This window comes from Sphaerodactylus townsendi, linkage group LG03, assembly GCF_021028975.2.
Source record: "Sphaerodactylus townsendi isolate TG3544 linkage group LG03, MPM_Stown_v2.3, whole genome shotgun sequence".
Taxonomy (NCBI): Eukaryota; Metazoa; Chordata; class Lepidosauria; order Squamata; family Sphaerodactylidae; genus Sphaerodactylus; species Sphaerodactylus townsendi.
In genome coordinates, this window is record NC_059427.1 from 216602 (window position 1) to 244583 (window position 27982).

The window sequence follows — 27982 nt, forward strand, 5'->3', positions numbered from 1 at the left end:
AGTGAGGTCAACCCTATAGGTTTGTCGTTGGAGGAAATCCAACGTGAGGGGTGATAACTCTGTAATCTGTGTGGAGCTCCTCAGAGGAGGGGGTGTGATAGAATCTAAACGGAGAGGCTCAGCCAGAACTCACACAGACAACTCTCTATACAGTGTTTTTTAATTAGACAAAATCCCAGAGGGAACCAGTCTCCCCAGTTAGTCACCAACAAAGAACAATAAAAGCCATTTCTGTCGCCTTTTCGAAGCAGCAATTGTTAGCAGTTCTCGCCAAATCGTGAGCTTTCTAGCAGTCCCAGCGGTTTCAGCATCATTCAGTCAAAGTACGACCTGTGTGTGTGTTTGTGTTCAGGGGAGGGAGATCAGTAGAGCTATATGAAAATCTTGTTTGCTGAAGAAAAAATGATTTCTCAGATGTCAGAGCTGGAGCCGTCAGGCCTAACCGATGAGGCCTGTCAGGAAACAGAAGGAGAGACGCTATATTAGCTGCCCCTGATCTATGCAGGGGTAAAGGCCCAGCTGTACTCCAGGAAAGAACTGATTGATTTTATTTATTTTTATTTATCTCATTTATACCCCACCTTTCTCCCCAATGGAGACTTAAAGCTGCTTCCAGCATCTTTCCCTCATCCTCAGTTTTTATCCTCATAACAACCCTGCGAGGTGGGTTAAGCTCAGGGTGTGTGACTGACCCAAGGTCACCAAGAGAGCTTTCGTGGAAGAGTGAGGATTCAAACTTGGATCTGTTAGACCCTAGTCCAGTGGTGGTGAACCTTTGGCACTCCCGATGTTATGGACTACAATTCCCATCAACCCCTGCCAGCATGGCCAATTGGCCATGCTGGCAGGGCTGATGGGAATTGTGGTCCATACACAGGCGTAGCTACCATGGGGACATCCGAGGACAAGCGCCCCGGGCGCCACCTTGTGGTGGGCGGAAAAATTGCAGGTTCGTTTGAAGCTTTCTGTATTTTTTACTGTTTTTTCCAATTTTGGTCTGCAGGAGGCACAGTTTTTAGGCTAGTGGCACCAAAATTTCAGGCTATCGTCAGGTGACTCTCCTGATGATATCAGCCAAGTTTGGTGAAGTTTGGTTCAGGGGGTCCAAAGTTATGGACCCCCAAAGGGGGTGACCCCATCCTCCATTGTTTCCAATAGGAGCTAATAGCAGATGGGGCTATCATTTTTGAGGAGTCCATAACTTTGGACCCTCTGAATCAAAGCTTCACTAAACCTAGGTGGTATCATGAAGGATAGTCTCCCTTCTGATAACCAATCTTGTAGGTTTGGTGAAGGCTATGGTTAAGGGGGTCCAAAGTTATGGACCCCCAAAAGGAGTGCTCCATCCCCCATTGTTTCCAATGGGAGCTAATGGTAGATGGGGCTACCCTTTTGAAGGTCCATAACTTTGGTGTAAAGGATTCAATGGTGTTGATGGTGAAGTAACCTTTTGAAAGTGCATTCCACAGCCCGGGCGATGGGCCAGATGCATCGTGAAGACTTTTTTATCTTTCTTGAGGAGATGAAGCCTCTGTTCCCATGGGAAGCAGGAAGGGGGGATGGGGTGACTGGTATTATAACCTGTGCTTCTGGCGGGAAGTGTCATTCCTGCCACTGCGTGTACTTGAGCTTTTCTAAAGATGTCTTAATAAATGGACTTTTACTCCCAAAGCCTTTTATTTCTGCGTCTATGCAATGCCCTACATTGTGGCAGGAATCCTAATTCATATATATTCTTGTGCAGTGGACCTCCTGTCTTGCGCTGGAGAGGTTAGATATGTTACTCACGCGGAAGGTCGCGGTAGCCCCCAAAGAAGGAGCTCCGACCTTTCCCTTCTAGATCTGGAAGAAACCCGGCAGGAAAGCGGGCCTACGCTGGTGGCTCTTTCCCGTCCCCTCGTATCAGCACGCAGGTCTTCCTTTACTCCGTTGGAGCGAGGGGCGGTGGCGGCAACGATAGGGGACTTCCATGTAGTGCGTTTGGGGCGCTGTCCATGGATTCGGCGCCTGTGGATCGAGATCTCTACCCGTTTTAGGTGTGGATTACAAACCTCCAGATGCAACCCTGTCATGGAGGAGACGAGGAAGCTTGACCACCTTTCATCGCGGCAACCCAGGAATCCATTGAGCGATTCCTGGACTTCCGTATATTATTTTGGTGATGCTCCCCAAAGGGAACCACCGTGGCACAGCACTGGGGCCCGTCCAAAGGACACCGGGACTCAGCCTGGAGTGGGAGGGTATCCGTGCAGCTTACCTATCGGACCCCATCCCGGTCGGCGGCCGCACCTGAGAGTGCCTCGAGGAGCCACCCGGTATCTTCTACGACTCACGGTGTCTCCGATGGCTTCGCTTCCTGACCCGGCGAAGAGTCTGAAGAAAGCCTGCATTCCAGCCCGGACCGGTTTCCTCTCCCAATCGAGAGAAGACTGGGATGAGGAAGTGGGGCGACCGAGATGCCAAAGCGGCATGGAACGTGAGCGCCAGCTAATGGGAGGAGGAACGGGCACAGTTGCAGCAAAAGCGCGAAAACCTGCAGAGGGACCGGGGAACAGCAGCGCCAAAGAAGTCCAGCTTCGAGTTGGACGGCCGTGCCAAAGCGGCGGCTCCAGCGACAATATGCCCAGAATCTGTCAGTCCATGATAAAGTCCTGGAACAGTCAGACTGGATTTACAAGCGGCAGCGTTCAAGGCTCTCGCGCACGCAAAGTGAACTCACTGAAGCCCTTAAAGCAGGGACCGAACTTCGGTTAAGTTAAGAGCGGGAAAAAGCTGCTTTGCATCGCACCAAGATGCATTGACTTCGCCAAAGGAGGAGGGAGCTGGCTGCGTTGGAGAGGAGAACTAAGGAGGCAGCTTGAGACCAGGGGCGGCTAAGGATTTGGAGCCTATGCTGTTACTGATCATGCGGTGCCAGGGGATTGCCACGTACCTATGGGTCCTGCCACCCAAAAGCCAATACGTGCGCTGCCAGCGCCCCCAATTCCGGACCCCCGTTTAACAGCTGCCTGCCCAACCTGCTCAACCAAGCGCCAACCACCTCCCCAGCGAGCGCCAAAAGAGCCGTCCGAGCGGAGACTACTATAAACCCCGATGCCAGCCCGTTTTGATGGGACAAAAGCTTCAAACTTCCCTACTTCATCTTGCAACTCCAATGCCCGCCGGAAGACTATGATGATCTATACCGGTCTGAGCAGCGAAAAAATACGGGACATCGGCTCCAGTCCTGGATGGGGCAGCAAACCGACTTCCGGTTACGATGACTGTTTTGAATTTGCAGGATGAGGACTCTAAATACAGTGCCCGCATTCCTCCAAAGCTTTAAGAGCGCGCTTTTCAAGATCCAGAGCGCCCGAGAATGAAGCTATCCGCACCATCAAAACCATCCACCAAGGCAACACGCCCGTTTGCAGAATTTGTCCGTGAATTTAAATTAGCGGCTGCTTTCGAACTTCCTCCTGAGTGAGCCCTGAGCGGCATGAAATCACCGAATACTTCTCGGATGCTGTGGACAGCAAACTTCACGATGAAGCTTGGTGTTTTTAATTCCCGGGTTCCTTGTACCATTTGCAGATTGGATCCAGTTGGGGTCTCAGAGTGGCGTCTCGTTTGGAGATCACGGCCTTCGTCCAGGAGGTATGCCCATGCCCTAAAACCACTACTGTGTCCACCAAATCCAAGCCAGCCGCTCTACCGAAACCACCTCTGAGCGCCGTCGATGCCGACTTGGAGTTGTGTCTTTACTGCGAGGAGGAGCCAGGTCATCCCTAGCCGCCAACTGTCCCAAGAACTGGCGCTGATGATGAAACCAACCACTCCAGCTCCAGCGCACTCCGTCGGCCAAACCCTTACGCGGAAGGTCAGGGGCATACTCCCACTGGCTTTCGTCTAAAGCGGTGACCGAAGGCGACGACAGAGGAGGGGGAAGCAGCTGTTTGCCTTTCTTCAGCCCCCATGGACATGGGCCCGACTCCTGGCCAGCGGTGAGTGAAGGCCGCGCTCATTACTGTTCAAGCATTTCTGGCCAACCCCGCTAAACACACTCGCATTATAGCTTCAGCGCCTTGTGGATTCCGGCTGCTCCCACTTAGCTTAATCACGCATTTGCCCCAGGTGGCAGAGGAGCTAGGTCTAGACCGAATTACAAAGCTGGCTACCATGCATTCACCCAAATGGGCGGCAGCCCCCTCGGAAGCGAAGGACCCGGCCCGAGTACAAAACACAGCCGGTTCTCCTCCGTTCGCGCCGACCATTGGGAGAAAATTAGTTTCATTTTGGCGCCAGTGGTAATAAAACTTCCATAGTTTTAGCGGGCATGCCTTGGTTATTGTTACATGAACCAAAATTCATTTGGAAAGAAAGGATCCTAGAATTCACTGACCCTCCCTGTGGTGAACACATGAATTGGGAAGAAAACCCAACGTCTCCTCCCACACCCCCCTCTCTGGCTTCCTCAGTGATTTATCTCCCGATTCTATTGGCATCCCCATACCTGCATATCGGGATCTAGCCAAGAGTTTTTCAGGAAACAGGAATGCACGATCCAGTTACCACCCACAGAGACACTGACTGTAAAATTGTCTAATACAACCGAAGGGCACAACTACCCAAAGGGGTAGAATCTACGCATAATGAGTCCCCAATGAGGAGAAGGAACTTCGTTGCCTTCTTAGATAAGAGAACCTTGCTTTACCGCGGGTTCATGCGGTAGGCTACCAAACACACACTGCGCTGCTCCCGTTTTGTTTGTCAAAAAAAGAAAGATGGGTCTTCTACGGCTTTGCACAGATTATCGGCGAGGTCTCAATGCGGTCTCCCTGTCCAATAAATATCGCTTTGCCTTTGATCAAGGACCTTTTTTAGATGCACTTTCGGCAAAAGGGCGCATTTTACTAAATTGGACTTGAGAAACACTACAGGGGAAGTCAGAATTGCTGAAGGATATGAACACCTGACTACTTGCGTTTAACACAAAGTTTGGACAGTTTGAATATTTAATAATGCCATTGAGGGTTAAGTGGGGCCCCCAGAACTTTCATGGCCCTTATCAACGAAAGTTCTCCATGATTTACTGTACAAAGGAATTGGTTGCTATACTTAGATTGACGTTTTAATTTACTTTCGCAAACTATAGAAGAGCATGGAAATATTGGTTAGAGGTATTGAAGCGGCTTGCTTGACATAACTCTCTCTTTGCCAAACTCTCCAAATGCTGTTTTCATCAGACCTCCATTGACTATTTGGGTTACGGGGATCTGCGCCGAGGGCTTAACAATGGATCCTGCCTAAAATTGAAGCAGTCCTCCAATGGCCTGCCCCCCCACCAACCGCATAAAGAAACTCCAAGTCGTTTCTTGGTTTTGCTAATTTCTATGCGTCATGGAGATTTTATACCCCAATTTGCTGAACTGACTCTCCCTCACAGACCTCTTACGCACTAAGGGTAAAAGATCCGCTATCCGTAAGCCCGGGGCCCCCTTTTCTGGTCTGCACGAAATGTCAAAACAGCCTTTCAGCTATTAAAATCTCCGTTTACCACGAGGAACCTATCCTAAAGCACCCTGACCCGGATCTCCCGTTTGTGGTTCCGCGTGGGCGGCGCCTTTTCGGACAAAGCGCTTGGGGGCAGGCGCTGTTGCAGAAAAAATAAAGATGGTAGACTGGTTCCGTGTGTGCTTATTTGTCTAAAAAAATTCTCTGGTGCCGAACTCAACTGGACTGTAGGGGAGACAAAGGGAGCTTCTGCGGCCATCAAAGCGGCACTCTCCACTTGAAGCGCCACTGGCTGGAGGGCTAAGCACCCCTTTCAAGTTTGAGTGGGATCATAAAAACCTGTAGCAGCTCTTTCCACCCCCCCTCAAGATGTCCATGCATAAAGAAACAACCCGTTGGGCCGATTTCTTTTCTCGTTTCTCTTTTACGGTCCATTTTTTCCCTGGGAAAACCAACAAACTGGCTGGCAGCTCTCAGCGCCTACCACGGTTTGAGGAGGGTGGGGCTGCCCTTGCGAGACATTCCACGCACTGTTCTTACCTCCCAGTTGGGGTTGGCTGTCCACCCGATCTCAAAGCGTCCACTTCTCCTCCACCCCCCGTTCCCAGTCTCGTCTCTCCTTTCCTGCAGGAATTGGAGGAGGCGGGGCTGCATGAGCCTCCAGCGGCCGAAGGAGACTCCCAATTGCGTTTGGAGAATGGAGTTTGGCGGAGAGGGAATGTTAATGCGATGCCTTCCCTCCGCAAGCAAAGTTCTTGAAGCTTGCCACGATGCCCGTTCGGCTGGACATTTTGGCTTTTTTTTGAAAACTCTGCATTTAGCCGCCCGCCCGGCAGTTCTGGGTGGTGGCGCAATGCGCACCAAAGGCATTGAGGCATACATTAAAAGGCTGCCTTTCGGTTTTGTGCAGAAGCCAAAACCATCCGGGGAAAGCCCCATGGACCCTATTGAAACCTCTCACGGTAGCTTCCCGCCCTTGGGAAGTCATCCTCCATGGATTGGTGATTACAGATTTGCCGAAAGTCCATGGCAATGTCACGGTTTTATGGGTGGTGGTAGACTTATTCTCTAAGCAAGCCCATTTTATTCCAGCATGTTAGCTTCCATCCCCTCCGGCTCATAAGTTGGCGGCTGTTTATTCAACATGACAATTACCGTCTCATGTTCGCCCCCGTTAAGGTGGTGTCCGACCCTTGGCCCCAATTCATCTCAAGAAGTTCTGGAAAGCGTTTTTTGCAGGGTTGTTGGGGGGCCGCCCGGCTTCATCGCCGCTTCCCCTACCACGTTCAAAGTGGCTTGGCCGGGGAGGCGAGGAGAGAACGAACAGAACCCTAGAAGGCCAGTATTTCTACGTTTATTTACACCAACTACCACCAAGACAATTGGTGCGAGCTTATTCCGTTCGCGAATGCAGCCTACAACAAATCACGGTTCATAGTAGTACAAAGAAAACCCCCCTTTGAGATTGTGTCTGAGTGGCTCCTTCCCGCCCGTTGCCACAGCTTCTCCCGCAGCTGCTTTGGACCCCCAGAATTTCAACAATGGATTTCATCCCTAGCCGAGGGATGGAAAGTCGGTCCAGACATGCCTATACAACAAGCAAAGGACTCCCAAAAACTGCGGATAAACACGCTCAGAGTTCCCTCGCGTGTGGGCTCCTGGGTGTATTTATCTACAAAATCTCAGAGGCGTTGCATAAATATTCCAAACTTGGCAAGAAGATTTGTGGGACCTTTTCAGATTACCTAAAGTGATTGGCCAATGATATTTACTGCCCGCTTAGATTTGCCCTAACTCTCTTAGTAACATATCTCCATCCTGTCTTCCATTCAGCAGCTTGCTCAAAGGGAGGCTCCAGCTTCACGTGCCTGGCCGCGACCCGCCGGAGGAGGCCCCCACCGACTATTATTGATGGCCACAAGCTTCTACGAAATTGACGCTATCCTGGACTCTGCGGCTTTAATGTAAACGCGGCAATATTTAGTTTCTTGGGTGAGGAGTTATTCCTCTGGGTATAATCAATGGGTTTATTCGAAAACATTGAAGCCCCCACCCTTATGGCTTGCTGCCCTTTCCACCGCAGCCTTTCCACACACAAACCTGGGGGAAGGGGTCTTGCTTTAGGGGAGGCAAGTGTAAAGGATTCAATGGTGTTGATGGTGAAGTAGCCTTGAGTGCATTGCACAGCCCGGGCGATGGGCCAGATAAATCGGCCAGAGACTTTATCTTTAGCGGGAGATGAAGCCTCTGTTCCCATGGGAAGCAGGAAGGGGGGATGGGGTGACTGGTATTATAACCTGTGCTTCTGGCGGGAAGTGTCATTCCTGCCACTGCGTGTACTTGAGCTTTCTAAGATGTCTTAATAAATGGACTTTTACTCCCAAAGCCTTTTATTTCTGCGTCTATGGAATTCCTTACATTTGGACCCCCTGAACCAAACTTCACTAAACCTGGGTGGTATAATCAGGATAATCTCCTAAAGATAGCCTAAAATTTTGGTACTGTTATCTTAAACATTGCTCTCCTGACAAGCACCCTCAAATTTTCCCCAGATTCCTTCTGGGCTCTCTAGTTTAAACAACATTAAAAGTGATGCTGTTTCAGGGTGGATTCCCCCCCTTCAAAAATAGCATCACTTTCAATGTTGTTTAAACTAGGGAGCACTGGGTGTGTTCAGATTCATGTGTTGGGGCATGTTCTATAATGTGATGGTGTTTGGTCATGGTGGGGAAGGGGAAGGGGTGCTGCCCATATGCCGGGGGGGGGGGGGGGGGCAAAACTAAGATTTTGTCCCGGGCTCAATTTTCCCTAGCTACGCCACTGGGTCCATAACATCTGGAGTGCCAAAGGTTCGCCACCACGGCCCTAGTCTGACACTCAAACCACCACTCTGGCTGTTACCCTGGCAGAGATCTCTCCAGCCCCCCATGATCTGCTCAGAGTTTCACAGAATTGTAGAAAAATGGAGTTGGAAGAGATGACAAGGGCCACCAAGTCCAACCCCCTGCAATGCAGGAACACACAATCAAAGCACCCCTGACATATGTTCATCCAGCCTCTGCTTAACAACCTCCAAAGGAGGAGACTCCACCACTCTCCAATGAATTCCACTGCTGAACAGCCCTGGCAGTCAAAAAGTTCTTCCTAAAGTTCAGGCGGAGTCTCTTTTCCTGCACCTTGAATCCGTTACTCCTTGACTTAATGTCTGGAGCTGCAGAAAACAAGCTTGCTCCCGGTTCAACACGACATCCTTTAAAATATCTGAAAATGGCTATCCTGTCACCTGCACCCCCCCAACCTTCTCTTCTACAGAGTGAACATGCCCAGCACTCTAAGTCTCTCCTTGTAGGGCATGGGCTCCAGACCTTTCACCATTTTAGTCTGGCGTTCTCTGTTTTGGGAAATCAACAGGAAGGAGGGAGGCATCAAAGTTCCCTCCTTCTACCTCTTCTGCTCATTTTAGGAAAGTCAGGCAAGTTATGCCGGAAGATGTGTGAGTTACACTCAGCCTCATGCTGGGGGTGGGGAGGACAAAAGAGATCCATCAGACCTCAGAGGTGACTCGCCAAGGATGTAGGTAAGGGGGGGGGGGTTAGGGTTAGGGTTCAAACCGCCCCATCTGAGGTCCCCAGTTTAAACATTGAAAGTGATGCTGTTTCACAGTGGGTGATAATCCACCCCAAAACAGCATCACTTTCAATATTGTTTTAACTGGGGACCCCAGATTCTCCCTTTAAGGTGGATTTAAAAGGAGAATCTGGGGTCCCAAGTTTAAGCACCATTGAAAGTGATGCTGTTTGGGGGTGGATTCCAGCATCACAGCGGCCACCCATTGGGGGGGGGGGGGGCACAAAACTCAGATATTGAACTCTGCTCCATTTTTCCCTAGCTATGCCTGTGCCAGGAGGGGAGGGCAGAAGGGACTACTGGCTGGGAGACCAGCCATTTGGGGGGGGGGGCAGGGGAGTCTGCCGTCCCCAGCCTCAGAGACCTGCTTTTATATGCACTGAGGCCGGGAGTGGGACTTGGGGAGTTGTGGCCACACCCCTAGGAGCGGGTGGGGCGTGGCCCCCCAACCCACCCCATAAAAACTCTATAGCTACGTCACCTGGATCTTCCATCTACAGTTCAGGTGATAACACCACTGGCCTACCTCACAGGGGCCCTGGAAGGATGATAGAGATACCGTTTCTGAAGTATCTGGAACACTCACAAGTCGGTGCAAAATGTCAGTGGCTTAACCCGTGGGCTGTTCCTACATCCCAGGCAAGATTAAAACCAAGTAACACTATTGGAAGAGATGCACAGAGAGGCTTACCTGCTGCAGGTGCGTTGAGAGATGCTACAGAGAAAGAGAGCGAGAGACACCGTCAAAGACCTTGGAGGGGTTTTGATTTCTATGAACTGCCCCACCCCACAAGACTCCCCCCCCCAAGAGCCCTGCTGGGTCAGACCACCGAGGTTTCATCCAATCCAGTGGCCGACCAGATCCTCTGGAGGGGCAACGACAGGGCAGAGAGCCTGAGGCCTTCCCCTGATGTTTCCTCCTGGCACTGGGATTCAGAGGTTGACTGCCTCTGAATGTGGAGGTTCCCTTTAGTCTCGATGGCTGCTAGCCACTGATAGGCCTCTCCTCCATGGATTCTGTCCAATCCCTCAGTGCCCGGGGCCATCACTACATCCTAGAATCATAGAGTCCCAGAGATGGAAGGAGCCAAACAGGCCACCCGGTCCAACCAACCGCAGGATCAGCCTAGTCTAGAGCATCCTTGACAAGGGGTTGCCCAGCTGTTGTTTACAAGACTGCCGGAGGGGGAGAGTTCACCACCTCTCTCAGTAGCCGATCCCACACGTTAATTATCCCCTGAATCTACTGCCCATCAGCTTCATTGGATGCCTTCAAGTTTTTTCGGGAGCGGCAGGAAATGTCCTCTTTGGCAACTCTCTGTATCCTGTGCATAATTTGATAAACCTCATTCAGGTCCCCCTCAGCCATCTCCTTTTAAGCTGAAAAGTCCCAGACATTTCAGCCCTTCTTCACAGGACAGGAGCTCCAAACTCCTCACCATCTTGGCCACCCTCTTCTGTTCTTCTCCAGGTCTGTAGATCAGAATGGTACCCCAAATGAGGCTGCACCACGGATCTATCCAGGAGCACCATCATATCGGCAGGACTCCCCCCCCTTCTAATAACCCTCAGAACGGTGTTTTCCTTTTCCACGCTGAGCCGGCATTTCCACTGAGCTGTCCACTGTAACCCCACAGGGTCCCCTAGCACAAACAGTCTGTCTTAAAGAACTTTGGAGCTGGAAGGTGACATCTAGGACAAATGATGACGACTCAGAGCCAACCTTGTTGGCTCTCTATTTTGAGCCTTGGGAACCCCCTTTATGCCTTCCTCTGCCTGCAAACGAAGGGCTGCTCCTGTCTGAATTGGTCCAGCCTGAACTGGTCAGGAGTTACCAGCCTGTTCTGAATCCTGGACCTTCCTTTGCACGGTCCCCGCCCTTCCCCCACCCAGGGGAGATACGCAGGAGGGGCCTCTCCCATCGTCCGCCTTGGATGTCAAAGAACACCAAGCACCTAGTCCTCAAGAGCTGCAAATTCCAACACCCCCCTCCCCCCCACACACAAGATTTCTGGACCTCTAGGATTAATTTTTTTTTAAATGTCAGCACTTTACAAAAATATGTTTCATTCTTTGTGGCCTATTATGCACACTTTCTGTTTTTGTTGGGTTGGGGGTGGGGGGGCTTATATTAATAGTTGGAGACCAGCTTGGTATGCAGAACCAGAACTGCTGAGGAAGAAAGAAACTACCCCCCCACCCCGGCCTCTGGTTTTTGCTGGCGGCATCGAATTCAGAGATGGGGAGCAGAAGCTGGGAGAGCCCTGGGAAGAGGGAGAAGGATCGCCCCCTCTCCAGCACTGTTCAGCCCCCTCCCCATTTCATTCCTCTCTCTCCAGTCCCCCACCCCTAGGCCCTTACCTCTCCTATTCCTCAGGTAGAGGGAGACTGGCACGGCCCCAAAGACCACCCCCAGCACGGCCCCCAAGGCTCCGGTCCACATTTTGTTCTTGGAAGAGTTTGACATCTTTGGCTCTGTGGGAAAAGGAAGAAGCGTCATGTGAGGAGATGGATCGGGGCCAGGCTGGCCTCTCAGCCATTAGATTCCTCAAGGGAGATCCAGTCAGGGAGCTACACTAGGGTGTGGCCCACACTCAGCTTAGACCTTGCAGATCACAGTGTCTAGGCCGGACTGTGAAGGCAGCACAGCTGGGTCCCCGTTCAAATCCTGCACCACCACCACCCCCCCCGGACAGAGCAGGGCATGGGGTGGGGGGAGATGCATCATTTTGGGGGGCATTTGCTGTGGTTTCACTACCAAAGTGAAGCATAACACTGGAAGACCAAAAAGATGTCTTGATGAAGATCTAACAAACGATAAGTAATTTAGGGGAAATGACCCAGATTGAGACTTCTTGTTCAAAACAGAGACAAAGAAATTCTTAGCAGAGAGCAGGGGGTCCTTTGGTTACAGAGAGGGTCTCCACCCCCCACCCCCGGCTTCTGACTCCAGAGGACTTTAAGGAGGTCCTGGAGACCCTGTTCTCCAGACCAGCGACTTCCCAAAATCAGGCATCTTTCCTGACAATTATGAACCTCCCAGAAAGGAGCGGGAGAGCCTGAAGAGATTTTGCAATTATGCCTGCAGGAACCAGAAGCCACCTTCAGATTGGTGTGAGAAGATAAAAAACTGGGTGAGGAACCAGGGACGTAGGTATAGATTTTTCATGGGGGGGGGGTTCGGGGGCGGGCCCACTCCCCCACCCACCCTGGGGACGTGGCCACGCCTCCCCAAGCCCCGCCCCTATGCTTATAAAAGGAGCTCTCTGAGGAGGCCAGGGACAGCAGACTCCCCTGCCCCCCCCCCATCAGCTGGGCTCCCAGCTGGCAGCCCTTTCCGCCCTCCCCTCTGGGAAGAGGTGTAGCTGGGGGAAATGGAGCAGAGTTCAAAATCTGAGTTTTGCGCCCCCCCCCCACCATGGCCAGCCACTGTGATGCTGGAATCCACCCCCAAACAGCATCACTTTCAATGGTGTTTAAACTAGAGAGCCCAAATTCTCCTTTTAAATCCACCTTAAAGGGAGAATCTGGGATCCCCAGTTAAAACAACATTGAAAATGATGCTGTTTTGGGGTGGATTCTCCCCCACTCTGAAACAGCATCCCTTTCAATGTTTAAACTGGAGACCTCACATTCTCCCTTTAAATCCATACCAAAGTGGGTGGATTTAAAAGGAGAATCTGGGGAAATTTGGGGGGTGCCTGCTGTCAGGGGTGCAATTGTTAAGCCAGCAGCACCAAACATTCAGGGTATCAGTAAGAGACTCTCCTGATGATACCTGCCAGGTCTGGTGAAGTTTGGTTCAGGGGGTCAAAAGTGTAGTTCCCATCTTCTATTAGCTCCTATTGGAAACAATGGGGGATGGGGATACCCCCTTTGGGAGTCCATAGCTTTGGACCCCCTGGACCAAACTTCACCAAACCTGGGTGGTATCAGTAAGAGACTCTTCTGATGATACCTCCCAGGTCTGATGAAGTTTGGTTCAGAGGGTCAAAGTTATGGACCCTCTAAGGTGTAGCCCCCATCTTCTATTAGCTCCCATTGGAAACAATGCGGGATGGGGGCACCCCCTTCGGGAGACCATAACTTTGGACCTCTTGGCCCAACTTCACCAAACCTGAGTGGTATCATCAGGAGAGTCTCTCAAACAATCCCTGAAAGTTTGGTGCTGCTAGCCTGAAAGCTGCACCCCCTGCAGGCCACAAAGCAAAAAACACTGAAAAATACAACCCCCCCCCCCAAAAAAAACGGAGGGCTGAGCTTCGGACATGCAATGGGGGGGATTAAACCCGAGAACACCCCTTACCTACATCCTTGTCAGTAACCCCTGGTGAACTGCCACAGGGAGGGATATCTCAGAAATCAACCACTGCTTTTCTCTCCACCAACTTTGGTTCCATCATGGTTGCTGAACACGTAAGAATTTCTTTGCAAGATCAGTGCTGGATCTGACACCACCCCATGCAGCCAGAACCCTCCCTGGGAGGTTATCAGCTGGGCCAGCTCAGTCTCTGAGCTCCTCCTCTGAGCCTGGAACTCCCCTCCAGCCATATGGGATTGTGTGTCCCTAAGAGAGGGGAAAAGGGGGAAGCCCCCGAGTCTCTCACCCCACAGGACGGTGATGGGCTCCTTCAGGCTGCTGTGCTCCACCTGGCAGGCGTAGACGTCTCCCTCCTCAGGCACCGTCTCCATCATCGCCTGGTTCTGGAAGGTCCAGTCTCCGTTCTGGAGCTCATCTGCATATCCCACCCCCTCCGTCTGCTCCTGCCCATTCTTCAGCCAGCTGATGGTCACCTCCGAGGGATAGTAGCCGGACACGGTGCAGATGAGGAGGCTGTGGTGGGCCCGGGGGTCTCCCTTGGTGTGGGAAATTTTCACTGTGGGCTGAGCTGAAGAGTGAGAAGAGGGAAAACTTTAGAGACGCAGGAGATCCAAAAGATCTGATCCAAAAGAGACTGATCTAGAAAAGGAAGCTGTGACGGACAGCTGATGGAGGGTTAATTTTAATTCTGTCAGAAGAAAAGGAATTTAAGGAGTTAACTCAGAGCTCCACCTGATTGGCTGGCTGGCACTGGAGCTGTTTAAAAGGCCAGAGGGTGGGTTATCGAGAGAGGAGAAGGAAGAAAAGAGGAGAGAAGGAGAGAGCTCTGGTTCTCAAGAGGTTGGACAGCCAGTTTTGGTGAAGGACTAGGAAGGCCAGGATGAAGGTGAAACCTGAGCCAAGGTTCTAGGGAAACGTCATCTCAAGGGCAATATACTTAATCACATGGAGGGCTTATTTGTAGGTCTCTGCAGATAAAACACCTAGATATGGGACAGTGAAGTCACTGAGGGTGTGGATTATTTAGTTAACAGAGTCAGGAGTGGGTTTCCAGGTGGAATACCCCACAGCCTGCTCTGGGAAGCCCAGCGTGCCTCTCTTGGTGAAAGGAGTTGGATATTTAAGTATCTGTCAAGTTCTGTGAAGGAAGTTTTCCCTGTGTAGGAAGCTTAGTAGGATTGTCAAAACTGAACCAGATAATTGTTTGGAAACCACAACAGAATATCTGAAACAACGAAAGTGCTTAGCAAAATATCCCTGCCAGAGAAAAAGAAATGTTTAATCATTTCTGTAACTTATTTTCTTGTCATTCTATAAATAAACTATTCATCTTTGTTTGCCTGACAATAAGCCTCAAGAGTAATTTAAGGGTGCCCAATCTGGCCTGGTAAAAGCAGTCGGTTTTGGAGGGAAAAGTAAGAATCCCCTCACAGAACTATGAGTATACCAAAGTAGTGGCAGTAAGAGTTGTTGGAAGAAAGGGATTTTACACTGTTTCCTGCCTCATCCTACAGAGGGGTTTTTTACTAGCAAGCTAGTGGCTAGATAGGGACTTAGGAATTTGTCACCTTTACTCTATCATGCTGACTGACTCTACCCCTTGATGTAGACTGATACTCTTAGGGACTTCCTCCCTTGCTTCCGCCTTCTTAGAACTTCTCCATCTTACTTTCACCATGCCTAGGGAGAGGATGCATACCTCGAGCATCCGCCTCCATCCAGCTAGAATAGAATAGTTAGTGAACCTGTCTCTCCATCTTTCTATCCAGAATGGAGTTCACTAATAAATACTCTTTGTATTAGATTAGAAACTACAAACAACTCTGACTTTCTTTTGTGTCTGAAGTTCTCTCTTCCAAGCTCAGCCACGCGTGTGTGCCCAGATAAGCTTCCCTGTGTTCAGCCTCTGTGCCGCTCTGCTACTTTTGCAAGGGAAACACACACACCAGGTGTGGTTCTCCCAACAGAGTAAGATTGACAGGAACTCCTGAGGAACTTTAGGTGTGTGCCCACTTGGTCTGCGCCAGTCACCATTACGGAAACTGTTCTCATTCATGTCTGCAGCTGATACATTCCTAGTAACACAATATTTGGCCTCTCCCACCCACCAAGGCTATGGATGATCCACTAACTCTCCTTCCATTAGGGTGTTGTGGGTTTTCCGGGTTGTATGGCCGTGTTCCAGTAGCATTTTCTCCTGACTTTTCACCTGCATCTGTGGTTGGCATCTTCAGAGGATCACAGTCACAGATGCAGATGAAACGTCAGGAGAAAATGCTATTGGAACACAGCCATACAACCCGGAAAGCCCACAACACCCTTGTGATTCCGGCCTTGAAAGCCTTCCACAATACATTGAACATCTCCTTCCATTATCTGCACAAACACACTCTCTCCCATTTTGCTTCCTGAACACGAATGGGTCTTTGCAGGATCGAATCAGCATTCCCTTCCTGGTAACAAATAATCCCTGAACTGCTCTACTGGGTCAGCTGTAACCCTCTGGAAGCCCCCTTCAATAGGCAGAAATAGCAGGTGCTTCCACATCTGGAAAAACCTCTGGAAACACCTTGGACCATTCAAGGAACTCACTAAATTCTCCTTTGACTCCTGATTGAGGGTCACCTCTGTGGGGGAGGGGCTGCTCCTTTCTTGACTCTGGGAAGCTCACAAGAAGGAGGGTTTCTTCTGACTTCATTTCTTCCCAGAATTTGGTGCTCAGGGTAGACTGACTCTGCACATGGAGGTTCCCATTCACTATAATGGCTAACAGCTGCCAGCGGAGTTCCTCTTCAGTGTAATATGGTCATTGGATTGCCTGACTGGGCAGTCCACAATCCACAAATGTTCTCCCAAAGGCCTCATTCTCTTCACCCGGGACTATCTCTGGGCAGTTTTTGCAAATCCCAAAACACATGATTTGTATTGCATCATAAACAGTGTGATAGAAGAGAGTGTCACTGAGTGAGCCCAAAAGGTTGGGGTGTGTGTGTGTCAGATATTTTTCTCTTTCTCACAATACTAGAACCAGGGGGCATTCATTGAAAATGCTGGGGGGAAGAATTAGGACTAATAAAAGGAAACATTTCTTTGGTGTTTGGAATATGCTGCCACAGGAGGTGGTGATGGCCACTAACCTGGATAGCTTTAAAAGGGGCTTGGACAGATTTATGGAGGAGAAGTCGATTTATGGCTACCAATCTTGATCCTTCTTGATCAGAGATTGCAAATGCCTTAACAGACCAGGTGATCGGGAGCAGCAGCAGCCGCAGAAGGCCATTGCTTTCACATCCTGCACGTGAGCTCCCAAAGGCACCTGGTGGGCCACTGCGAGTAGCAGAGAGCTGGACTAGATGGACTCTGGTCTGATCCAGCTGGCTTGTTCTTATGTTTTTATGTTCTTATAAGCCCAGAAGAGTAACAGTGGGATAAAAAAAGAGAAAGATTTTAGGGTGCTCCTGTTTGGAAAACTAATCCTGTAGTTCTATATACTGAGTACAGATGTTATTTTCCCCACTTTACACAGGATTGGCACCATTAAGTGTCTGTCTCTGCGTAGCAACCCTGGAGTTCTTGGGTGGTCTCCCATTGAGATGCTAACCAGGGCTGACCCTGCTTAGCTTCGGGGGTCTGCTTTTGGTTGGGCCATCCTGGTGAACACAAAGAGAGGCAGTTTGCACATCCAACTGGGACTTCCTTGGGGTCCCATTCAAGTACTAACCAAGACATAGAACTGGACACACGCTCTAGTAGGGTCTTAAATAAAGACCAGGATGCCAATGGGTGAAGGAAAATGTCAGTTTCAATATGCACTGGTAGGTGCTGAGAAAGGAGAAAGGCTGAAGGAGGCGAGGAAAACCCACAGTTCTGACAAACAGACAAGAGGCCTTGATGCGGCACAACCACAATGGTCTTGAGGAAGCGAGCAGATGAATAATGTTTTATGAAACTTGGAGGATGTAACGAGAACACAAATGTCTCGAGAGAGAGAGAGAAACTGGGTACCAAAGTGAACAAAGAAGAGACCTTTGCCTCTGCCCCACCTGCAGGAGATTGGGGGTCACCCAGGAGAACCAGCCTGCTGTAATGGTCGAGAGCAGCAGACTCTAATCTGAAGAACCGAATTCTTCACATCCCTACTCAAAATGCAAATCCCTACTCTTTTTCCCTCCCTTCCCCTCCCCACACCCAGATTTCTGAACCAGGCCTGCAGAAGTGGGGAAAAGAAATGATCTGTCCCAAAGTGCTGGCAAAATATAGCACCAGAGGTGGGATCCAGCAGGTTCTCACAGGTTCCCGAGTTACTAATTATTTGTGGGTGCCGAGAGGGGGTGACTAATGGGTGATTTTGCCACGTGATTTTGCCTTAGTTATGCCCCTCCTCTCAGCAGTAGCGCGCAGAACTTGAAGCAGTCTAGCAGGAGGTGCACCGGCGGGCATGGCAGCCTGCGCCTGTGTGCATTCGTTTCCCACCCAAGGACCTGCGCATCCTTGCCACAGCCCTGCCCAGGAATGCCCCGCCCCCGTTGTGCCCCGCCCAGTCCCATTGGTGCTATGCCACAGTTTGAATCCCACCACCATGGGAACCTGTTACTAAAGTTTTTGGATCCCACCACTGTATAGCACCCCCCAAAAAAGCCTAAGTCAGCAAAGAGCTCTGGATGGACCTCCCTCCTTAAATCAAGGAGAATCATTCCGGAGAGGTTAAATTCCTCGACCCCCCCTGCCCTCCCCCAAGTTCTAAGGGGAGCGCCCCCAGCAGGAGGAGAGGGGCTCCTTCCAGAAGTAGAAATCTCTCCCCACCCCCCACCTCAGCAAGCCTGAGCTTAGTGCTGAAGAGCAGGTGGACTCAGACCTGGCAGACCGGGTTGGATCCGCCCCCTCCAACCTGCCCCCCCCCCGCTACTTCCTGCACGGCCCGTTTCTGCTCCCCCCCCCAGGCAGGATCTTTCTGGCCAGGCGCCCCTCGAGGCGGGAGTGCGCGTGTGTGGAGCATGGAGCCCACCCCCACCCCGCGCGGGGATCGGCGCCTCCCCTCGCTTTCCCCGGCTGCTCCCCCCGCCGCTGCTCCCGCTTTCTCGCCCCCGCCGGCGCCTCCCCCCGCCCCGCTCACTCTGCCTGGCCACCAGGCCGTCTTGCTCGTCCACCGCGAAGTTCTGGCGGCAGAAGGAGTCCACTTCGGCCCGCGTGTACTGCATTCCCTCCTTCTGGCTGTTCCAGAGTCGGGCGTCGGGCTCCCCCAGCTCCGTGACGGCCTCGAAGGTCCCGCGGCGGCTGTCGAAGGTGACGAACTCCTGCCGGTTGTAGATGTACCTGTCCAGGAAGATCACCTCCCCCGCCGTCCCGTTGGCGAAGCGGCACTCGGCCTTCGACTGGAACACGAAATGGGGGGCTGAAGGGGGGGGGCAGAGAGAAGAGTCACCTCTGACAACAAACACCCCCAACCCCAGACGAGACGCGGAGAGCAGAGGATGGGGGGGGGGGGATGGCGCCCGGGGACCACGCCTCCTCCCGGCGCCCCTCGCAGCCCCCCTCCTTCGCCCCCCAGCGTTTCTGCAGGTGGGCTCCTGCTCTCCTCAGGGCCTGGGGGAGCAGAAGGCCTGAAGGGAGGCCGGGCGGGCGGCTCAGGAGCACCCCGTTTTGTCACGTGGGGGGCTTCCGGCGCCACACTCTCCCGTGACCGAAAGGGATGGCCATGGGCGTTTCTGCAGGAGAAACAGCAGCTCCTCTTGCCCCCTCCCCACAAGACAGCCCCCCGCCCTGTGAATTAAACTAAGCAAAGAACATCTTTTATGCGTTTGTTAACATATTTACAACATCAAGGTTAAGAACTGTTTGTAGGAATATATAAATGTCTAAATCAGTGTAAAACGGTGGTACACTAGGAGCAGTTTAGAATACAGTTGCTAGTAATAGTTTATATACTAATTTCGAAAATTGTAAGAATCTAGATAGGTTTGTTAGAAATTACATTACAATTAAAATGTGAGGCTAGCAGGAAGTGAATCAGATGTGGTATTTTGTTTGTTTTGTTTTACGGTTGTGTAAATTGTGCATAGTGGTTTTCTGAGTGATATATATGTTGCTTGGTGTGGAAATTCAATAAAGATTTATTATTAAAGAAAGAAAGAGAAGAAAACCACCCTCATGTTGTAGATCATAGCTTAGTGTATAGGAAGTTCCACGAAAACCACCCACCACCTTATGGTCTTGTAGTGGCGCAAGGACATCATAGTTCCAAAAGATGGGTTTTCATGGATCCTCAAGATTTTAGCACTGGACCACCCCAAACTGAATATCCTGGCCATATCCATTTCTTTATCTAATGCTTAGAGACCAACAAGATGGTGCCCCCATTCTCAGGGGACTTTTGGGCTGGTTTTCCTTTTACATTCACTTCTCCACTGCCTGCAGAGGTTCTCCAACCCCCAGGTAATGGCCCTATTTAGAAGGACTCAAAGTGTGGGAAGGGGCCAGGTGGGAACCGCAGGTGTGCTTGTGTGTGTGAGTGCATGTGTAACCCCTGTGTAAGAATGGGATGACCCAGGAAGGGGTGGAGTCTGAAAAGAAGCAGAAGGCTGCAGAACTCATGAGGTTGGAGGAATCCAGACTACCAGGCTGGGACCTGGATTGATTTTATTAAGCCCTTAACACCTTGTTTAAGGTAACTGCAATGTTGTTGGGAACTAGTGGGAAGGGAGTTTATATTTTTGCTATATTGTAAATGTCAGAATTTATTGTTTCAGGGTTTTTTGTGTATGTAAATGGTGAGAGTTTTCCAGGAACCTTCATCATCTTGAATCCTGTTCACTCAGCCTCTGAAATCTTCAAAAGCGGAACTAATGTATAAAATAATGATTAGAGCAGCACATGCAGTGTTAGCATTGGGCTGGAAAGATAACAAGAAATGGACAGTCTCAAAATGGTTAGAATATATCTGGGAACAAATACAGCTAGAAATTTTTGAGAGACTGGCAAAAAATACACTATGGCAAGAGAAATTAGAAGATATTATGAAATTATGGACATTGTATGAGAAATGGATGGAAGAAGCTGGATTTAACGAAGAACTATGGAACAAGGGAATAAGAAGAATGAACCTTCTGCTGCTTGCTTGAATAATCAATGAAAAGAAGGGGGGAGAAAAAGAAAAAATGTATAGTTGGAATACACATATTGAATGTAACAAATATAACAATACTCTATACAATAAAAATTTTATTTAAAAAAAATGAAATCTTCAAAAGCCAACCAGCAGCAAAGAAGAATTGGACTTGGCAATATCAGTAGACTGTAAATATGACTTGAAAATGCAAACTTAACAGGACTGTAAAGCGTAAATGTTAAATGTTTTAAGAACATAAGAACTAGCCTGCTGGATCAGACCAGAGTCCATCTAGTCCAGCACTCTGCTACTCACAGTGGCCCACCAGGTGCCTTTGGGAGCTCATGTGCAGGATGTGAAAGCAATGGCCTTCTGCTGCTGCTGCTCCTGAGCGCCTGGTCTGCTAAGGCATTTGCAATCTGGAGATCAGCGAGGGATCAAGAGATTGGTGAGCCATAGATTGACCTTCTCCATAAAATCTGTCCAAGCCCCTTTTAAAAGCTATCCAGGTTAGGTGACCATCACTTCACCTCCCCTGTGTGGCAGCATATTCCAAACACCAATCACACGTTGTGTGAAGAAGTGTTTCCTTTTATTAGTCCTAATTCTTCCCCCCAGCATTTTCAACGAATGCCCCCTGGTTCTAGTATTGTGAGAAAGAGAGAAAAATTTCTCTCTGTCAACATTTTCCATCTCCCATGCATAATTTTTTTTTGGTACAAGGACTTCAAGTCATATCCCCCCTCTCCAAACTGAAGAGCCCCAAAGCGCTGCAGCCCCTCTCCCTCTCATAAGGAAGGTGCTCCAATCCCTCAATAATCATCCCTCATGAAGCCACCTTCTCTCTGCACTTCTTCTATCTTCTTCGATATCCCTTTTTGAGATGTGGCGACCATTGTGAACTGAACACAGTACTCAAGTCTGCAAGGGTCGCACTAATGCAAGCTTTATATAAGGAGCATGACAATCCTTGCAGTTTTATTCTTCAACTCCTTTCCTAATTATCCCCAGCATAGGGAGTTTGCCTTTTTTTCACAGCTGCTTACATGCATTGAGTTGACATTCCCATGGAACTAATCAACTAAGGCGCCTAAATCCCTTTCCTCCTGGTCTGTGACTGATACAGCACTGACCCCTGTAGCGTATGTGAAGTTTGGATTTTTTTTGTCCCTATGTTGCATCACTTTACACATTTTGCTACATTTGAACTGTGCATTTACCATTTCTTAGCCCACTCACCTAATTTATCAAGGTCCGGCTTGGAGCTCTTACACAGAATCCCTTTGTAGGTTCTCACCACCCTACATAATTTTGGTATCATCTGCAAACTTGGCCACCACACTACCCACCCCTACTTCTAGGTCATTTATGAATAAGTTAAAGAGCACTGGTCCCAAAACGGATCCTTGGGGGACACCACTCCCTACATTTCTCCATTGTGAGAACTTCCCATTTATACCCACCCTTTGTTTCCTGTTCCTCAACCAGTTTTTAATCCATAGGAGGACTTCCCCTCTTATTCCTTCATTGCTGAGTTTTCTCAACAGTCTCTGGTGGGGTACTTTGTCAAAAGCCTTTTGGAAATCCAAGTAGACAATATCCACTGGTTCCCCCTTATCCACATGTCTGTTTACACCCTCAAAGAACTCTAGTAAATTTGTAAGACAGGATTTGCCTCTGCAAAAGCCATGCTGACTCTTCCTCAGCAGGTCCTGTTGCACCAACAAATCCTTCTAATTCGTGCCCTCCAGAGATCCTCTCAGTCGAGAACTCTATGCCGAAGTCGAGACCCTTGGCACTGCCCCCTTTCACTAGAACAGCCTTACCTTCCAGAAATGGCTGCATCCTTTCTGATATTCCTGGAATCACGGACCTAGAGCACACCGAATGACGCCAACCTCCAGCTGGCCTCTCCATCCTATCATGGAATATTTCAGGATGGGGGAACAAGCTCAGAAACCCTCTCTTCTGTGACTACCTCAGAGAGGCTGATGTGATTCTCCTTCAGGAAACGTGGGCCAATTATCATATTTGCTTTATGAGCTATAAGTCCTTCTGCCTTCCAGCAACCAAATTGTCTAGGTCTGGTCGCTATTCCGGTGGCCTTTGCATCCTAGTTCCACAGTCAATCCAGGCACAGGCCCTACCCTCCTTCGCTCAGACAGCTCAGGCTGTTCAGATTCTTTGGGAGGATCTCTCTCTAGTCCTTGTTAATATTTATGTCCCTCCTGGTCTTCAGAAAGCTACCTTGTGTGAAATTTGGGATAATCTATCCATCTATATTGAGGAGCTTGAATGTAGCCACCCCTCCTCTGAGATTGTTCTAATGGGGGACTTTAATGCAAGAGTAGGTGCCAATTTAGCTTCCCTTCTTGAGCAGGAAGGTTTTGATGATGAACCCTACCACTCACTCTTACTTCCTGCCCTTCGCGACTCCAAGGACACTCACTCCAACGCTGCTGGTAGGAAACTAATTCACTTGGCCATCAAACACAACAAACTTTGGCTTAACGGCTTAAAGTGCTACACCCATGCTCAAGATTATACCTTTGTTTCTCCTCATGGCTGCAGTGTCATTGACTATCTCCTCATTTCAACAGAGTTGAGATCATCTGTTTTATCCTTCCAGATTGGAGATCTTCTGCTGGGTGATCACCTTCCCCTCAGACTTGTTTTATCACATCAAGAGGCCAGACATGCAGATTCCTCACCACCAAATGAACAGCTCCCCAGACTAGTTTGGACACCCAAACTGGCCTTAGTCACTGAAAACTTACTCATTTCCCCCAGCTTAACCAGCCTTAAATCCTCTGTTCTCACTGCAGATTCCCCCCAGGAGACTATTACCAGCTTCGAAGATCATCTTAAACAAATTGTGGTTGGTCTTTCCACGCCCAACGTGGGGAATCCCAGCAAAAACAGAAAGAGAACACCTTGGTTTGATAGAGAGTGCATGGAGCACAATAGTCAAATTCGCTCCTTATATCGGAACTTTAGGGCTTCAGGAGACCAGGACCTCCTCGTCCTACTAATAAATTGTAGAAACAACTTTCGCCTGCTAATTAGGAAGAACCATATGGAACATGTCAACACCCAATGGGAACGTCTCCACTCTGCAGTAACTTCCAACAATTCGAAGCTACTCTGGGCTGTCCTGAATAATTTTAACCGATGCAAGCCTCCTACCCCTACCTGTATTACCCCTGATATTTGGCATGACTATTTTAGCAAACTTTTTAATGACGATATTTTAAGCAATGGATCTCCTTCACCCATCCCTTTAGATTTACCAAGCTGGCCTCCTGTCTCATCTCAAGAAGTAGTTGAGCTGTTAGAGGACCTTAAAGGAAGGAAAGCCCCTGGCCCTGATTCTATAATTCCAGAGATTCTGAAATTTCATACTGATTGGTGGGCCCCTATCCTGGCCACTCTTTTTACCCAAGTAAACAGTTCAGGTATCCTACCCAAGACTTGGCTGTCTGCGACTGTGTTTCCCATCCATAAAAAAGGAAGTCACTCAGAGCCTGCCAACTTCCGCCCCATCAGCCTCCTCTCAGTGATAGGGAAGATTTATGCCAAATTGCTACTGAAGAAACTTCAGCTGTGGCTTTCCCACTCTGGTGCAGTGGGGGCTGAACAAATAGGCTTTCGCAAGGGGAAATCTCCTCTGGACCACGCCTTGGTGCTATTACACCTAGCCAGTAAATATTCAATCAATGCAGATAACAAACTCTATGCTGCCTTTGTTGATTTAAAAGCTGCCTTTGACTCTGTGCCGAGAGAACTTCTCTGGACAAAACTGGCTGCCCTCAACATTGATGCCAGACTCTTGTTCTTAATTAGGCAACTGCACACAAATACCAGTTGCCGGATCAAGTGTTCCCACGAAGGCCTTTTGACAGACAGTATTTCAATCTCCAAAGGGGTCAAACAGGGCTGCGTCCTGGCCCCCACTCTCTTCAATCTTTTCTTAAGTGACCTCCCCTCTGACCTCTCAGCAGTGAACAGCCATGCCCCAAAACTGGGTACATCCCATGTATCAATTCTGCTCTATGCAGATGATGCTGTCCTTCTCTCTCGAACCAGAGTTGGCCTCAGTCGCTTAATGAAGCACTGTGTGGATTACTGTGAATCCAACAGACTGACAATTAATTATGAAAAAAACCAAGGTATTGGTCTTCTCTAGGCGCTTTAAGAAGCTCACATGGGCAATGAAAAGCACCCAAATTGAACAGGTTAAGTGCTATAAATACCTTGGCCTCTCATTCTCCTTTAACCTTTCATGGGCAACCCAGAGGAAGGCCGCTCTCCTAGCTACATCTAACAGTATGTCAGCACTACTATGATTCTTTTACCGCAGTGGCCACTCCTTTATCCCTCCTGCCCTCAAATTTTTCAATGCCAAAGTCGCCTCGAGATTGCTTTACGGAGTCCCAATTTGGATTCAAGCTATTAACCACTCCTTGAATTCTCTTCAATCCAAATTTTTTCACAAGATAACTGGACTCCCAAATTGTGTGCCCTATGCAGCCCTTTGTCTGGAGTTAGGTCAAAACTCCTTGGAATCAGCCGCTTGGCTGAGGACTTTTAGATTCTGGCTGTGAATACATTTTCTCTCGGACTGTAATTCCCTGGTCCACCGTCTGCTCTCTGACACCCATTCCAACCCCTGGTTTTCCATAATTGAAGAAAAAATTGCCTCCATTGGACTGTCAGTGGATTCACTTTGCCCTTTGTCCTATTCAGAAGCTTATAGGAAATTAAAAGGTCAACTATTGGATAGAGAGTTCTCTACCCTACTCACCGCAGCCAAGAAAACGTGCTCCCCCGTGTACTTTTCTCTCCCATTTGAACGGGGCCACTTGGCACACTACCTGTATTGCTTAATAAACCCTGTTCAAAGGAGAGCCATAATGCTCGCCAGGTTTAATGTTATGCCTTCTGCCTTGTTACAGGGCAGATTTAATAAGCAAGAAAAGGCGAAAAGGTTGTGCCCATGTAACGATGGCTCAGTTGAATCTCTGGCCCACCAATTACTTCACTGTCTCAGATCCAAGGAAATCAGATCCAAGTATGTGAATCTCACTCCTTTACATTTACCCGATCTCCCCGATTTAATTAGATTACACTACTTGTTGAACAACCCTGATCCTTCTCTCTGTATGATAGTGGCAGACTTTCTTCTGGAAATTACTAAATGCCAGTAGATTTCCTTCGCCCTAACATGTATAGCTTCCTTCGCCCTAACATGTATAACTAACCTGGATAGCTTTAAAAGGGGCTTGGATAGATTTATGGAGGAGAAGTCGATTTATGGCTACCAATCTTGATCCTCCTTGATCTGAGATTGCAAATGCCTTAACAGACCAGGTGATCGGGAGCAACAGCCGCAGAAGGCCATTGCGTTCACATCCTACATGTGAGCTCCCAAAGGCACCTGGTGGGCCACTGCGAGTAGCAGAGAGCTGGACTAGATGGACTTTGGTCTGATCCAGCTGGCTTGTTCTTATGTTCTTATGTTCTTATGTATATCCTGTATTGTATATGCTTTTTAATCTGTTTTTATTATTGTTGTACTGCTTTATGCCAATAAAGGCTTGTTATCTGTTATCTGTACTCCCCAAGTTTGGTGAGGTTTGGTTCAAGAAGTCCAACATTATGGACTCCCAAAGGGGGTGCCCCATTTCCCATTGTTTCCAATGGGAGCTAATAGGAAATGGGGGCTACAGTTTTGAGGGTCCATAACTTTGGCCCCCCTGAACCAAACTGCACCAAACCTGGGGGGGTATCATCAGGGCAGTCTCCTGATGAGACCATGAAAGTTTTGAGACTGTGCCTTCATACATGTGCCCCCCCTCCCCCCGCTTGCAACCCCCATTGACAGCAATACAGAAAACTTAATGCAGAACAAAGATTCTTGGGCAAATTTCTGGGATGTTCCTGCAGGGGGCGCATTTTTGGATGTATCGGCACCAAAATTTCAGGGTATTATGTGGAAACTCTCCTGATGGGACCCCCCAAGTTTGGTGCAGTTTGGTTTGGGGGATGGGGCGCCCCCTTTGAGGGTCCATAACTTTGGACCCTCAAAGGGGGTGCCCCATCCCCCATTCTTTGCTCAGGTTTTGCCTCAGGGCTACAGTTTGCCTCCTTAGGCCATTGCTTTCACCTCCTGCATGTGAGCTCCCAAAGGCACCTGGTGGGCCACTGCGAGTAGCAGAGAGCTGGACTAGATGGACTCTGGTCTGACCCAGCAGGCTCTTTCTTATGTTCTTAGAAGTAAACTGTTTTGTTTTAAATTTAATTCTTTGCAACTCCTTCCAGTACTGCCCCACAGAAAGAGGTTACACATGTGCAACCAGTGGTGGGATTCAAATAATTTAAAATCTGGACACAGTGTGAAACAGACTTCCCTCTGTGATACACCTCTGAAGATGCCAGCCACAGATGCAGGCGAAACGTTACGAACAAGATCCACCAGACCACAGCCACGCAGCCCAGAAAACCCACCAGAACCAATTTAAAAACCGGTTGTTTACAAGCACCATTTTAACAACTGTTTTTGCCAAAGTGATGCGAACTTGCTGAATCCCACCACTGTGTGCAACATTATGCAGAGATTCCTCAGGCTTCTGACTTCCCCAGCAACCAAGCATGGGTGGGATAAGGGGGGCTCTTCCCAGTAGTCTTGGAACAGGTAGGCTCAGCAGTAAGTGGGGCACAGAATCAGGCTCTCTGGGGGTCAACCCCCCTGGGGAGAGGGGACTATAAGACTGTGTTAGAGGCTCATTGGCCTAACCAATTTCACAAGGTTGTTGTGAGAGAATTAAATGGAAGAGAATGGAAAATAAAGCAAATGAAAGTACCGTGGGAGTGGGTCTCTGAACCCCCCTCCCCCTTCCTCCATACACTCCACCCCCACCCACCCCCAGCTGTGCTTACCTGGGGGCTTGGTTCTTCCTTCCATTCCATGGACCGTGGAAGGATCCACAAGCACCATCAGCAGGAAAGTCACTGGCAGGATCTCTCCAGACCCCATGGCTGCCCCACGGAAAACCCAACTTTCTCTGCTCCCTGCTGGGGAGGGAAATGACTTTGGCCTCTGAAGTCCCGGGGAGGAGGTTGGGCCGCGGCCCAAAAGAGCACCAATGAGAATTCCCTCTGGCGCAGCGTCATCAGTCTCCGGGCAGAAACACCAGCAACAGCTCCACTTTGAACTGATTGTTTTTTAAACCCATAGCATTTATAGGAGAAAAGAATGTGTGTGGTGTGTGTGTATGCAAGAGAGCAGGCACTTGAAGGGGGGGGGGGGGATTATAGGATCTCTGTCCCCCCCATTCTTTCTCCTAGACCAGTGATGGCAAACCTTTTCTAGACCGAGTGCCCAAATTGCAACCCAAAACCCACTTATTTATCTCAAATTTAACCTGAATACTGAG

The 27982-nt window shown here is 49.4% G+C and overlaps 2 protein-coding genes across 2 annotated transcripts in view; one reads left to right on the plus strand and one right to left on the minus strand.

Annotated features, from left to right (window-relative positions):
- Positions 1 to 27982, plus strand: part of LOC125428827 (mamu class II histocompatibility antigen, DR alpha chain-like) — a 75877-nt gene that overhangs the window by 31338 nt on the left and 16557 nt on the right. The gene's annotated exons all lie outside the window — the stretch shown is intronic.
- LOC125428820 (H-2 class II histocompatibility antigen, E-S beta chain-like) lies at positions 147 to 27618 on the minus strand. The gene is made up of 6 exons (XM_048489497.1): positions 27486 to 27618; positions 18555 to 18833; positions 13728 to 14009; positions 11482 to 11595; positions 9812 to 9835; positions 147 to 452 (listed from the first exon to the last, which is right to left on the minus strand). Exons 1-6 carry the CDS (start codon positions 27580 to 27582, stop codon positions 439 to 441), a joined length of 810 nt encoding a protein of 269 aa, XP_048345454.1. The 5' UTR covers positions 27583 to 27618; the 3' UTR covers positions 147 to 438.